At 33.7% G+C, this 14,086-nt stretch overlaps 1 protein-coding gene across 6 annotated transcripts in view; it reads right to left on the bottom strand.

Moving 5' to 3' along the window:
- The window catches only part of LOC101894068 (acetylcholine receptor subunit alpha-like), a 331,275-nt gene that overhangs the window by 179,580 nt on the left and 137,609 nt on the right, over nt 1-14,086 (bottom strand). For 5 of the 6 annotated variants that reach the window (XM_059126854.1, XM_059126856.1, XM_059126853.1 and 2 more), the window contains one exon: nt 7,138-7,292. In XM_059126854.1, the coding sequence (XP_058982837.1) occupies nt 7,138-7,292 (155 nt within the window). Of the gene's footprint in view, nt 1-7,137; nt 7,293-14,086 lie in introns of those variants that run through there. The other variant, XM_059126857.1, reaches the window with a different exon arrangement.

Below are 14,086 nucleotides of genomic sequence, written 5' to 3'. Positions count from 1 at the left end.
CCTGCCTTACCCCCCGTAAATATTACCATCTTTCGCCACTAATAAACAAACGTTGTTTTTACAAAAACAGACAAAATCAGCTTACATGGTTATGCCATTTCGTTCATGTAAATCGAAAGTATAGCAAGTTGAGAGAGAAAAAATGTTTATGAATGCGGTTGTAAGGTTTTGAAGATTTTAGAAAATAATTTTAATTTAATTCTTTGGTGCCTCTACTATTGAGGTTACGATCTCGTCACTTGGGTGACGAGTTAATCAATCCATGGGTAGTTGATTAACTCATTACCCGCTGAACTTCATCTACCAGGATATTAATTTTGTGGACCTGTAGCAAAACTAGGAAAACGTATGCAAAGAGAGATTAAGAGATCAATATTATTCACAAAATAAAGATATTGAAAAACTTCGCATTGCTGATTGTGGAAAAGCGTAAAATAGAAACATAGTAACATTGGAGAAAAAACAAGTAAAAAACCTGCACGTTCTGCCGTGCCGTTCCGTTAAAATCTTAAAAATACCGAATTTAGCCATTATATTAGGGTTTATACGACGACGTGGACCTGCATAGGCAACATTTGCCATAAACCATTAGAATATTTAAATGCGAACCTTGAATAAAAAAAAGCAAAAATCATAAAAATTCCGAATATCGGGAGGTACCGTTATATTGGGGCATACGGAGACGTGGGCGCACAGACAATTTTCTTTCATGGGCTGTAGTATCCATAACGAACTTCAAACAACAAATTTGAAACAATTCCGGTGAATAATGTCATTAAAATTATCAAAATATCGAATATCGGGAGTTAACGATATAAGAAAACGTGGACCTGCGCAGACAATTTTCTGTCATAGGCTGTAGTATCAACTACGAACTTCAAGTACCAAATTTAAAACATTTCCGGTGAACAATGTCGCTAAAATTATCAAAATACGTATATGTAGACGTGGACCTGCGCACACAATTTTCTGTCATAGGCTGCAATACCCATTACGCATTTCAAATACCAATTTTGAAACAATTCTGGTGAAAAAATGTCCATAAAATCATTAAAATACCGAATATCAGGAGGTACCGTTATATGGGGGCTCTACGTAGACGTGGACCTGTACAGACAATTTTCTATCTTAGGCTGTAGTATCTATTATGAACTTTAAATACCAAATTTGAAATATTTCCAGTGAATAATGTCGCTAAAATCATAAAAAAAACCCGAAAAAAGAGAGGTACCATTATATGGTGGCTATACCAAAACGTGGACCTACAATACCAAAAGTTCTGCAGACATAATACACATTCGAGTAATTTTTTAACAATCTACTTCATTTCGTTCGGAAGCTAGAGTGATATCCACAGACGGATAGACGGATGGACATTGCTAAATCGACATAGAATTTTATGCTGATCAAGAATATATGTACTTTGTGGGGTCTAAAATGTTTATTTCAAGGTGTTACAAACTTAATGACAAACCTAATATACCCTCCATACTATGGTGGGGGGTATAAGTTTTGTTGCTTAAAGAACCAAACAAAAGTTAGATGAATAAACAAGACATAATATTATCATAGACATAATATCATCAGAAGCTAAAGCTATGGGTAAAGGTCTCTATCCCAAAGGTGTTTGGAATTTATGTTGATGAAAAAGAAACTCCAACAAGTAAATAAGTTGTAAGTTCGGCCGCGCCGAACTTTGAATACCCTCCACCATTTGGTACAAATTTGGCATTTTTCAAAAAATTAAAATCCATTTAAAATTCTGTTAAAGTCTTAAAAATACCAAATGTAGCCGTATATTAGGGTCCATACGACGACGTGGACCTGCATAGGCAACTTTTGTCATAAGCTATTATAATATTCAAATGCTTAACTTGAATCTTGAAATCTGTTTATAATGTAGCTAAAATAAATAAAATACCGAATATAGGGACGTACAATACGTGGGCCTGCATAGACAATTTTCTGTCTTAGGCCGTAGTATACATTACGAACTTCAAAAACCAAATTTGAAAAAATAATGTCGCTAAAATCATCAAAATACCGAATATCGGAGGGTACCGTTATATGGGGGCTATACGAAGACGTGGACCTACAGACCGATTTTCTGTCTTAAGCTGTAGTATCCATTACGAACTTCAAATACCAAATTTGAAACAATTCCGGTAAATAATGTCGCTAAAATCATCAAAATACCGAATATCGGAGGGTACCGTTATATGGGGGCTATACGAAGACGTGGACCTATATGACCGATTTTCTGTCTTAAGCTGTAGTATCCATTACGAACTTCAAATTCCAAAATTTGAAACAACTCTGGTAAATATTGTCGCTAAAATCATACAGCCTATTACAGAAAATTGTCTGTGCAGGTCAACGTCTTCCTATAGGCTCCATATATCAGTACCTCCCTATATTCGGTATTTTGCCAGTTTAGGTACAATACCCACCGATGTTGTTTAAGATGTCGTATTTAAACTTCGTAATGGATGTTACAGCCTCTGACAGAAAATTGTCTGGCTGGTCTAGGTCTTCACACAGCTCCGATATAATTTTGATGATTTTAGCTACATTATTGACCGTATATTTCAAGTTTTCGAATTTGAATATGGTAATGGCTTATGACAAGCAATGCCTTTGTAGGTCCACGTCGTATAGACCCCAATAAAACGGCTATATTCGGTATTTTTAAAATACCGAAAATTTCCAAGTTCATTCCAAATGGGTATTCATTGTTCTTTAACTTGTTTTTCTTTTTGGAAGAAATATATACCTTACTTCAGAGGTGTTTATATTTGTGATAAATTACCTGAAAGCCATATCGAACATAATGTGGTGTCATAAATTTGGATGTTAGTAGTGCAACTGGTACGCACTGGATGGCATACAATAAAAAAATATCGACTATTACGACAGTTTTGTTAATCTTTAAAATGCGGTAGAAATTTTGCGTTCTTTGGGACCATCTACTACATAAATTTATTTAAGAGATCAACGCTTTTATACATACTCATCTTTGTTTAAAGATTATATTCGACATGAGTAATATTAATCTAGTATAATTCAACTTTTCTAAGAAAATGTGTGATATTAATAGATCGGATATTGCATTGCTTGATTTTCAATATTGTCATGGAAATCACAAGAAGAAGTATAATTTTCGTGTGGTGATTCTGTTGGTCCAGATTATTTTTTGTTTCGTTCACCTTTTAATATAAAAGAACTTACTGGGGAAGCATGCAGAGTAAATGCCTACATCAAGACACATTAAATTGGACGGGTAGAGAAATCAGTTATAATGATGTCGAAAGAGTTCTCAAACCGTTAAAAAACTATCAATACATTTTTGTCGTTGGACAAGAGAAGAAAATCTTTGAACAGAAATATCTACATTCAACCATTATAAATTAGAAAAATAATACGAAAATAATATGAATTATTTAAGAAACTGCACCATACATTTGGACTCTAGATTTAAGTGTGCTGTAAATAATATATATAAGATATTTGTATTCATTGAACAAAACTGGAAAGAGCTTACATATTTTATGATGAAATAAATAAAGATAATAAAAATAACAAGTAAAAAAGTAGTAAGTTCGGCCGGGCCGAACTTTGAATACCCTCCACCATTTGGAACGAATTAGAAAATTTTCAAAAAAAATAAAATCCAATCTTTTAAAATCTTTAAAATAACTAATATAGGAAGGTGCCGATATATGGGGGGATATACGATATTGTGGGCCTATAAAGACAAATCTATGTCTGCGTGTAATGTACTCACAAGGAACTCCGTGTGTGGATTTTCAGACAAAACGATTGGAAAATGTGGCTAAAATCATCAAAATAACGAATATCGCGGGGTACCGTTATATGGGAGCTATACGTTATCGTTAACCTATATAGAGAATTCTCTGTCGGTGGGTAAAGTGCTCACAAAGAACCCCTTGTGTACAAAGAACCCCTTGTGACCATTCCGTTGAAAAATATGGCTAAAAACATCAAAATACCCAATATCGGGGGTACCGTTATATGAGGGCTATACAATATCGTGGACCTATATAGATAATTCTCTGCCGAGGTATAAAGTACCCACAAGGAACTCCTTGTGTGGATTTTCAGACAATTCCGATGAAAAATGTGGGTCAAATCATAAAATACCGAATATCGGGAGGTAGCGTTATATGGGGGATATACGATATCGTGGACCTGTATAGACAATTCTCTCTCAGGGGGTGAAGTACTCACAAGGAACTACTTGTGTTGATTTTAAGACAATTAAATTGAAAAGCGTGGCTAACATCATCAAAATACCGAATATCGGAGGTTACAGTTATATGGGGGATATACGATATCGTGGACCTATATAGACACTTCATTTTGAGTAGGTAAAATGCCCACAAGGGACTCCTTTTGTGGATTTTCAGACAATTCCGTTGACAAATGTGGGTAAAATCATCAAAATACCGAATATCGGGGGGTACCGTTATATGGGGGCTATACGATATTGTGGACCTATATAGATAATTCTCTGCCGAGGTATAAAGTACCCACAAGGAACTCCTTGTGTGGATCTTCAGACAATTCCGATGAAAAATGCGGGTCAAATTATAAAATACCGAATATCGGGAGGTACCGTAATATGGGGGATATACGATATCGTGGACCTATATGGACAGTTCTCTGCCGAGGTATAAAGTACCCGAAAGGAACTACTTGTGTTGATTTTAAGACAATTCCGTTCAAAAATGTGGGTAAAATCAGCAAAATACCGAATATCTGGGGGTACCGTTATATGGGGGCTATACGATATTGTGGACCTATATAGATAATTCTCTGCCGAGGTATAAAGTACCCACAAGGAACTCTTTGTGTTGATTTTCAGACAATTCCGTTCAAAAATGTGGGTAAAATCATCAAAATACCGAATATCGGGGGGTACCGTTATATGGGGGCTATACGATATTGTGGACCTATATAAATAATTCTCTGCCGAGGTATAAAGTACTTACAAGGAACTCCTTGTGTGGATTTTCAGACAATTCCGTTGAAAAATGTGGGTAAAATCATCAAAATACCGAATATCGGGGGGTACCGTTACTTGGGGGCTATACGATATCGTGGACCTATATGGACAATTATCTGCCGAGGTATAAAGTACCCACAAGGAACTCCTTGTGTGGATTTTCAGACAATTCCGTTTGAAAAATGTGGGTAAAATCATCAAAATACCGAATATCGGGGGGTACCGTTACATGGGGGCTATACGATATCGTGGACCTATATGGACAATTCTCTGCCGTGGTATAAAGTACCCACAAGGAACTCCTTGTGTGGATTTTCAGACAATTCCGTTGCAAAATGTGGGTAAAATCATCAAAATACCGAATATCGGGGGGTACCGTTACATGGGGGCTATACGATATCGTGGACCTATATGGACAATTCTCTGCCGAGGTATAAAGTACCCACAAGGAACTTCTTGTGTGGATTTTCAGACAATTCCGTTGAAAAATGTGGGTAAAATCATCAAAATACCGAATATCGGGGGGTACCGTTATATGGGGGCTATACGATATCGTGGACCGATATAGCCCATCTTCGAACTTGACCTGCTTGCAGACAAAAGAGAGATCTGTGCAAAATTTTAGCTTCCTATCTTAATTCGTTTAGACTGTAGCGTGATTACAACAGACGGACGGACAGGGCTAAATCGTCTTAGAATTTTACGCTGATCAAGAATATATATACTTTGTTGGGTCTAAAATGATTATTTCGATGAGTTACAAACGGAGTGACGAACTTAATATACCCTCCATACCTTTTTTGGTGGAGGGTATAAAAACAAGTAAAAATGCTGTAAGTTCGGCCGGGTCGAACTTTTAATACCCTCCACCATTTGGTACAAATTTGGCAATTTCCAAAAAGAACAAAATTAAATCCGTTAAAAATTCTGTTAAAATTTTAAAAATACCGAATGCCTATACGTCGAGGTAGGCCTGCATAAGCAACTTTTGTCATAAGTTATTACAATATTTAAATGCGAAACTTCAAGAAAAATCTGTTTATAATGTAGCTGAAATCGTCAAAATACCGAATATAGAGGGGACCGTTATATGGGGGCTATACGAAGACGTGGACGTGTATTCACTGCGAACTTCAAATGCCAAATATGAAACAATTCCGATGAATTATGTCGCTAAAATCAACCGAATATCGGGAGGTACCGTTATATTGGGGCTATATGATAACTTGGACATACATGGCCCATTAACGAACTTAACCGGCATACCGGCAAAATATACATGAGTGCAAAATTTTAGCCTTCTATCTCAATTTGTTCGAAAGATAGCGTGATTACAACAGACAGACGGACATGGCTAAATCGTCTTAGAATTTTACGCTGATCAAGAATATATATACTTTGTTGGGTCTGACATGAGTATTTCGAGGAGTTACAAACGGAATGACAAAATTAATATACCGTCCATAGTATGGTGGAGGGTATAAAAAAGAACGTAATTTTAATAAAGATGTAGCAATGAAATAAGTAATAAGTAATACACTCTTTAAAATAACATTTAAGGACATAAAACTTGACATTCCTATTTCTTTTATTATTTTTCGTAAATTAGTTCAAGGTAAAAACTGGGAAGTGAACTATGGGTTTCGATTTTCAGATTACAATGATCTGCAGTTAAAATTATACTTAATATAGAATAACATATTTTCGGACCATTTCTAGTCAAATAAAGTGTATATAGGTGAGAAAAATTTTTTTTGATGTAGCTCCCATCTTAATATTACATCAAATTTTATGTGAAATACAATTTAGGCACAACTGCAACTGTATCAGAATAAACATGCGTTACAAATTCTTATAACTTTTTTCTAGTGGTTCTGATTTTATTTACTATTTGATAATGGAAACAGTATGCCGCTAGTTGATTAATAGTACAGATTTTTTTGATGTGTACAAATTCTGTAAATAAATTATTTTTACGTTATAAATTCGAGAAACTGATTAAATTTAATGTTTACATTTTCTTCCCAACATTTATTTTTATAAATTCAGAAATTATTGATAATAACAATATAGCTATGAATAAGAAATATGACTAAATGTTTTATACTTACTTATTGTACAAAACGATGTCCGGACGCCATATATGATCTGACGGTACATGGAGCATATGTACTCCACCATATTCCTTGGGTTCCCATCTTAGTTTATAATCGTACCATGATTGCTCAACCCATAAGTTGGTTGTCATAATTTGATTTTTCAAATTCTAAAATTAAATTTTAGACAAAATGTTGTTAATAACATTAATAAGAAAATTGGCAGTATCATGATTAGTTGGACGTAAAATGTATGAAAGCACTTAAAAACGAATTCAGGGAAAATACAATTTTCTTTAACAATAAATAATTTAAAGCGTATTATACTATCCTACTCGTTTAATGCCAAAGGTTAGAAATGACCGCTAGCATTGAAGTAAAGAACCGCTAGTAAGATGAACTATATTGATATCGAAAGCTCATTAATTCTCATATTTACAGTAACTAGTTCTAATTTAGACGCACACACTCAGCAACCATTTCACTGAAAAATTATCATTTTAGTGCTTTATAAATGCTTGCCAAAAACTTTAAAACTTGTCACTATTACTGCGAAGATTTGAGGTCGAAATTGTAAGGATTTCAAAGATTGGTTAGGTAACGATATCCTTCAAATCAACATTAACAAAAAATCTTTCAGCTACAATTTTGTGTTACGGAGCTATGAATATTAATACCTAATAAATGTCGGTAACTATTTTGTATTGGTATGGGTATTGAGTGTTCGGCTGATCGAACTTAACGCGTTTTCACTTTTTACATTGTCGACGATAAAACAATCTCGTGAGCGACTTGTTAATATAGAGTTATTAGCTTGATAACAATAATATAATAAATGCTTTGTAGAATGAGTATAATCTTCAAACTTACTGATTCAAAAGATTACAAATGCACCGCACGGAGCCAATCTTTTAAGCCTGTTTCTACTCTATGTCTGTAAGAACAATATTTTTTACAATTTGATGTGCTTAAAAGTTTTGTTTTCCCTTAATTGGTAATTCGCATTACACTTTGTAAGTGTAGACATAATATATGACCTATTACGATCTGTCACTTTTAACTATTTCCCCAAGATATCATATTTTTTATTGATATATAACACGTTCGTCAGTAAACCTCAGCAGCTGGGACCTTTATACATTTAAAGTACCCACTTTTCGCAAATTAAACAACAAATAAAATCGATATACAGTTTTATGCAAAAATTTTCCCATCCCAATAATGAAAAGTGATAAAATGAGTACTACATGTTCAGGTAAGGGTAAACACCATATGATCAGTATTTACACGCAAATAAAATTGGAGCCAGGCTTATTACATCAAGAAATCTCACTTATTGCATTTGATTTTATTTTGATAAAGCGTAGTGTCATGTACTAATTTTAGACAAAAAAAATATACTACATATTGTAACAAATATGACGTATCAACACAGTATCCGTATATTCCGATCACAAAATTAGGACTAGGGAGCACTTGTTTTTCACCATTTTTGGCCACCGTCGTGACACTGTGCAACCTAGGTCCGAATTCTAAGCAATTTGTCTGAGATTGTTTTTGTTGTACAGTTTTTTTTTCTGCTTCTGGTAACATTTGTGACAAACAAGCAAAATAAATGGAGTGTGTTTCTCTTGCTAGAGAGTTCCTTTTGTGCTTGTACGTTTTGGTGAATATAAATTCGTAATTGTTGTCGGGCGGTCGGGGAAACAATGTGTTTGTTAGCCGTGGCGTAAAAAAAAAATATATTTTTTTTTTTGTGAAGCGAGAGAATGCTTACATTTTATTGGTACCAGATTTTAATATTATTCCCAGAAAATGTATGTGATAATTTGCATTTTATACATATTAAACAGTTATTACTGAAGAATAGTCGACTGTTGTTGCTACTTGCATAATATGTACATCAGAACTTCATAAAACCTTTTTTCCAAATTCGTACAGAAAACTATTAGAAACTCGGTATATAATATATCTTTCGGTCAGAAGTCGGATCGAATTCCCATCCGAAGTCGGAAGATCTCGAATACTGCTTATTTACTTTAAATAAATATTTTTGTGCTCAAGCTTAGGTGCAAATCAAATGCAATCAAGGTAAAAAATAAGTAAAAAAGCTGTAAGTTCGGCCAGGCCGAACAAATTTTGCAATTTTCAAAAAAATTAAATCCGATAAAAATTCTGTTAAAATCTTAAAAGTACCAAATGTAGCCGTCTTATTAGGGTCTAAACGACGACATGGTAGGTGACTTCTATCATAAGCCATTACAATATTCAAACGCGAAACTTAAAAAAATGTGTGAATAATGTAACTAAAATTATCAATATAGGGAGGTATTTTTATATGGGGCTTATACCAAAATGTGGACCTGCACAGATAATTTTCTGCCTTAGGCTCCAGTATTCGTTACGAATTTCAAATACCAAACTTGAAACAATTCCGGTGAATAATGTCGCTGAAATCAGCAGAATAATGAATATCTGGAGGCACCGTTATACTGGGGCTATACCAAAACGTGGACCTATACTGCACATTTTCAATACCAAAAGTCCTGCAGACAGTATATACAAGAATATATATACTTTGTGGGGTCTAAAATGTATATTTCGAGGTGTTACAAACGGAATGACAAACTTAATATACCCTCTATACTATGGTGGAAATGATCAATTTGGACCCAACAAATTATTTTGTCAGCAGGCAGGCCATGTTTGGAGATAAGCTACATTGGTCATCGTTTTTATATAGGCCTCATATAATTGGACCTCCCCATGTTCGATGTTTTGGCAATCGTAGCTACATTTTCCAACGGAATAGTTTAAGATTCGGTATTTAGAGGTTACGTTTTCATATAACCCTCATATAATGGTACCTCCCGATATTCGGTATTCAATGATTTTAGTCAAATGTTTTTTACAGAATTTCGGTATCTGGAGTTCGTAATGCTTTTTTAAAACTTTTGGAACAATATTGTCTATTTTAGCCACGTTGTTTAACATGTCGATAAGGATTCTACCTCCTGTAGCATTTTATAGTATTTTGAAGAATATAACTGCATGTCGATTACAGTTGCAAAAATGCAACTCGTTCGAATATAAAATCCCTTTATTTTTTAATGGTTTTTTACCTCATGTTGGAGGGTATTTAAAGTTCAGCCCGCCCGAACTTAATACGGCTTTACTTGTTGTTTATTGTATCATCAACGTCCGATACATATTGCATTGCGTAAAATGGTAGTTCTTCCATTGTTCTTATTTTGAAATATAATATGCAGTTCTTAATTGTATTTGATTTGCTCCTAAGCTTGAACACAATTTTTTTTTAAAGTAAATAAGCTGTATGCGAGATCTTCCGATTTCGGATGGGAACTCGATCTAACTTCTTCGATCCGAAAGTTATATTATATACCGAATTTCCAATAGTTTTCGGTCCGAATTTGGAAAAAAGATTTTTTAAGTTCTGATGTACATATTAACAACATCTTTCATAATGTAATGTCAAGAGCAAGTAGCAATAACAGTCAACTATTCTTCAGTAATAACTGTTTAATATGTATAAAATGCAAATTATCACATACATTTTCTGGGAATAATATTAAAATCTGGTACCAATAAAATGTAAGCATTCTCTCGCTTCACAAAAAAAAAAAAAAACATATTTTTATGCCACCGTCAACAAACACATTTTTTTGCCCTACTGCCCGACAACAATTACGATTTTTTATACACCAAAACGTACAAGCACAAAAAGAACTCTCTAGAAAGAGAAACACACTCCATTTATTTTGCTTGTTTGTCACAAATTATACCACACAAGCAGAAGAGAAAAAACTCTAAAAAACAAATTTCAGGCAAATCGTTTAGAATTCGGACCTAAGTCGCACAGTGTTTTGGACCAAAATGGTGAAAAGCAAGTGCAAGTGCAGTCCTAATTTATTGATCGGAATATACGGAAAACATATCTATCAAAAGAAACCTGAATTTTTGTGTTTATACGTCAAATATTTGTTACTATATGAGGATTTAAATCCGTCTATTGTAGTATATTTTATGTCCTTTTTTGTCTAAAATTAATATATGATATTCAAACTTATAACATCGGTCACAATAAATGCAATTAGTAAGATTTCTTGATGTAATAAGTTTTTATTTGCGTGTAAATACTGATCATATGATGTTTACTCTTGCCTGAATACGAAGTACTCACTTCATCACTTTACTAAAGCAAATTTTGGAATTATTAGGGTGGGAAAATGTTTGTATAAAACTGTAAATCGATTTTATTTGTTCTTTGATTTCATACGAACTCGTCAATGTCGGACAAAACTTCAAACTTTGAGCAGATGTGTTGGACGTTGGACATTTCGTTGGTTAACTATGTCAAAGTCTGACTAGGGATAGGTAATTAACTGACCTTTAGTTCTGTTCGTTTAGTTCGATTCGAATTTGACTTGAATAATTGATAAGCATAATGAAATTGGATCTAGAAACTTTCTTCCCTTCTTCAAAAAAAGATATTGAGGGAATCTATGACTCAGATTAGGAACTTATAAAATTAACAGTCAAAAGGGTAAACATCCAGTCCCACTTTACATAAATTTTCCAATGTAGTTTTAAGAAAGGCAAGTACGTAGATATATAGTTTATTCTGAGACTTTTAGCAAAATTTGGTGCAAAATATTTAAATTAAAAAATTAACTCCTTTAAAATACTTTGTATCCCTACATCACCTAACAACTTACCCTGATCTGAGCTTACAAGATAAAACACAATTGGAAGATTTAACAGCTTTAATCTTAACAAGTTAAAAAGCAGTAAGTTCGGACGTGCCGAACTTTGAATACCCTCCACCATTTAGAACGAATATGAAAAATAAAATATATAAGTAAAAAGATAACATTTATTAAAAATTCTGTTAACATTTGAAAAATACCGAATATAGCCGTTATATTTGAGCCTGTACGACGTGCACCTTCATAGGCATTGTTTGTCAAAAGCCATTACCATATTCAAATTCGAAACTTGAAATAAACGGTGAATAATGTAGGGAGGTACCGTTATATAGGAGCTATACGAAGACCTGGACCTGCATAGACAATTTTCTGTCACAGACTGTAGTTCCCATTACGAACTTCAAATACGTAATTTGAAACTACTACGGTGAATAATGACGCTAAATTCATCAAAATACTGTATATAGGGATGTACCGTTATATGGGGGCTATACGAAGAAGTGGACCTGCAGAGACAATTTTCTGTATTAGGCTGTAGTATCTATTTCGAACTTCAAACACCAAATTTGAAACAATTCCGGTGAATAATGTCGCTAAAATCATCAAAATACCGAATATAGGGAGGTACCGTTATATGGGGGCTATATGAAAATGTGGACCTACATGGCCCCTTTACGAACTCAACCTGCCTACTGGAAAAATAAACATGTGTGCAAAATTTTATCCTTCTATCTCAATTCGTTCGAAAGATAGTGTGATTACAACAGACAGACAGACGGACAGGGCTAAATCGTCTTAGAATTTTACGCTGTTCAAGAATATATATACTTTGTTGGATCTACGATCATTATTTCGATGATTTACAAACTGAATGACAAAATGAATATACCCTCCATAGTATGGTGGAGGGTATAAAAACATATGGCCCATTTATGCTAATAATTTTAAATCGACTCCATTTCGACACATATACTTATTTAGACTTGTTGAAGATTGAAATTAAATTATAGTCAGTTGATTTGTTTACGAATACATATGCGTTTCTTTATTTACTCAAGAATATCCTAAAATACTTGCTTTAAATTTTAAAATGGAAAGAATTGATTGAACTCAAGTTTTTCTCCAATGTTGCGATCCATCACTGGATTTTTTTCATGTTTCGTATTTGAATATTGTAATGGCTTATGACAAAAGTTGCCTACGCATGTCCACGTCTTATCCACGCATAGATCCCAATATAACGGCTATATTCTGTATTTTTAAGATTTTAACAGTATTTTTAAAGGATTTCATTTTATTTTTGAAAATATCCAAATTTGTTCGAAATGGTGGAGGGAATTTGAAGTTCAGCTCGGCCGAACTTACTGCTTTTTTACATATTATTATAAATAATGACTCGAATAATGGAAATAAATACCGAAATAACTACGGTATGCGAAACAAAAATGTCAACACTGTTCGATTCAAAGTGGTTTAAAAAACCTGATCCCGTCTTTCAGTCACAGGCTCTAAATTGAGAGTTAGAGACCTAAATGATATAGCACATCAATTAAAAAGTATATGTATATCAACTGTTTATCATATCCCAATAGACATGTCAACCCAATTATAGTATTGCAAAGAGCTTATTAACATTTTCTATATAAATGAGTTGTAATTTAGAATTTGCAATGTTCAGCATGGTATTTAGTTTCGTCCACATAATAATTATTATTATTATTAATTATTTCAGTACAGTCAAAGTTAATTACTCTTTTACACCCACTAATATAGCACTTCAAATTGTTCGTTGGAGTCCCCATAAAGTTTATCTTTTCTATCAAAGCAAAATTCAATGACGAGTAAGAAATATCTGTCTGTTTGTTTGCCATTCGGTTAAAGTCACTATAGATCGGTGGACCTGGATAATGGTTCTCTACCCCAGAGAAGTCTAAATACGCATTTTTAGCCAAATAGATTGGAAAATGTGATCAGACCTGGATTTTTTTCTGCGAAGATGTTTACTACCCCTAAATAAATACCCAATATGCCAAAAATGGCCAAACCAATTGAAAAATGTGGCCCAGAACCGGAAATAGCTGAAATCAGGGATATCAGCGATGTATACTTATTTAAAAAAAAAAAAAACTGAATTAGAATTGTTTGGACATAAAAATTAAAAGCCGTGTAAGTTAGAAACATTTTGTCCTTGACGAGCCGAATAAGCTGAAGTTAAGAAAAACTTTAACAAAGTGGAC

Source organism: Musca domestica, unplaced genomic scaffold (genome assembly GCF_030504385.1).
Source record: "Musca domestica strain aabys unplaced genomic scaffold, Musca_domestica.polishedcontigs.V.1.1 4, whole genome shotgun sequence".
NCBI classification, from domain to species: Eukaryota; Metazoa; Arthropoda; class Insecta; order Diptera; family Muscidae; genus Musca; species Musca domestica.
This window is presented reverse-complemented; position numbering and strand designations above follow the sequence as displayed.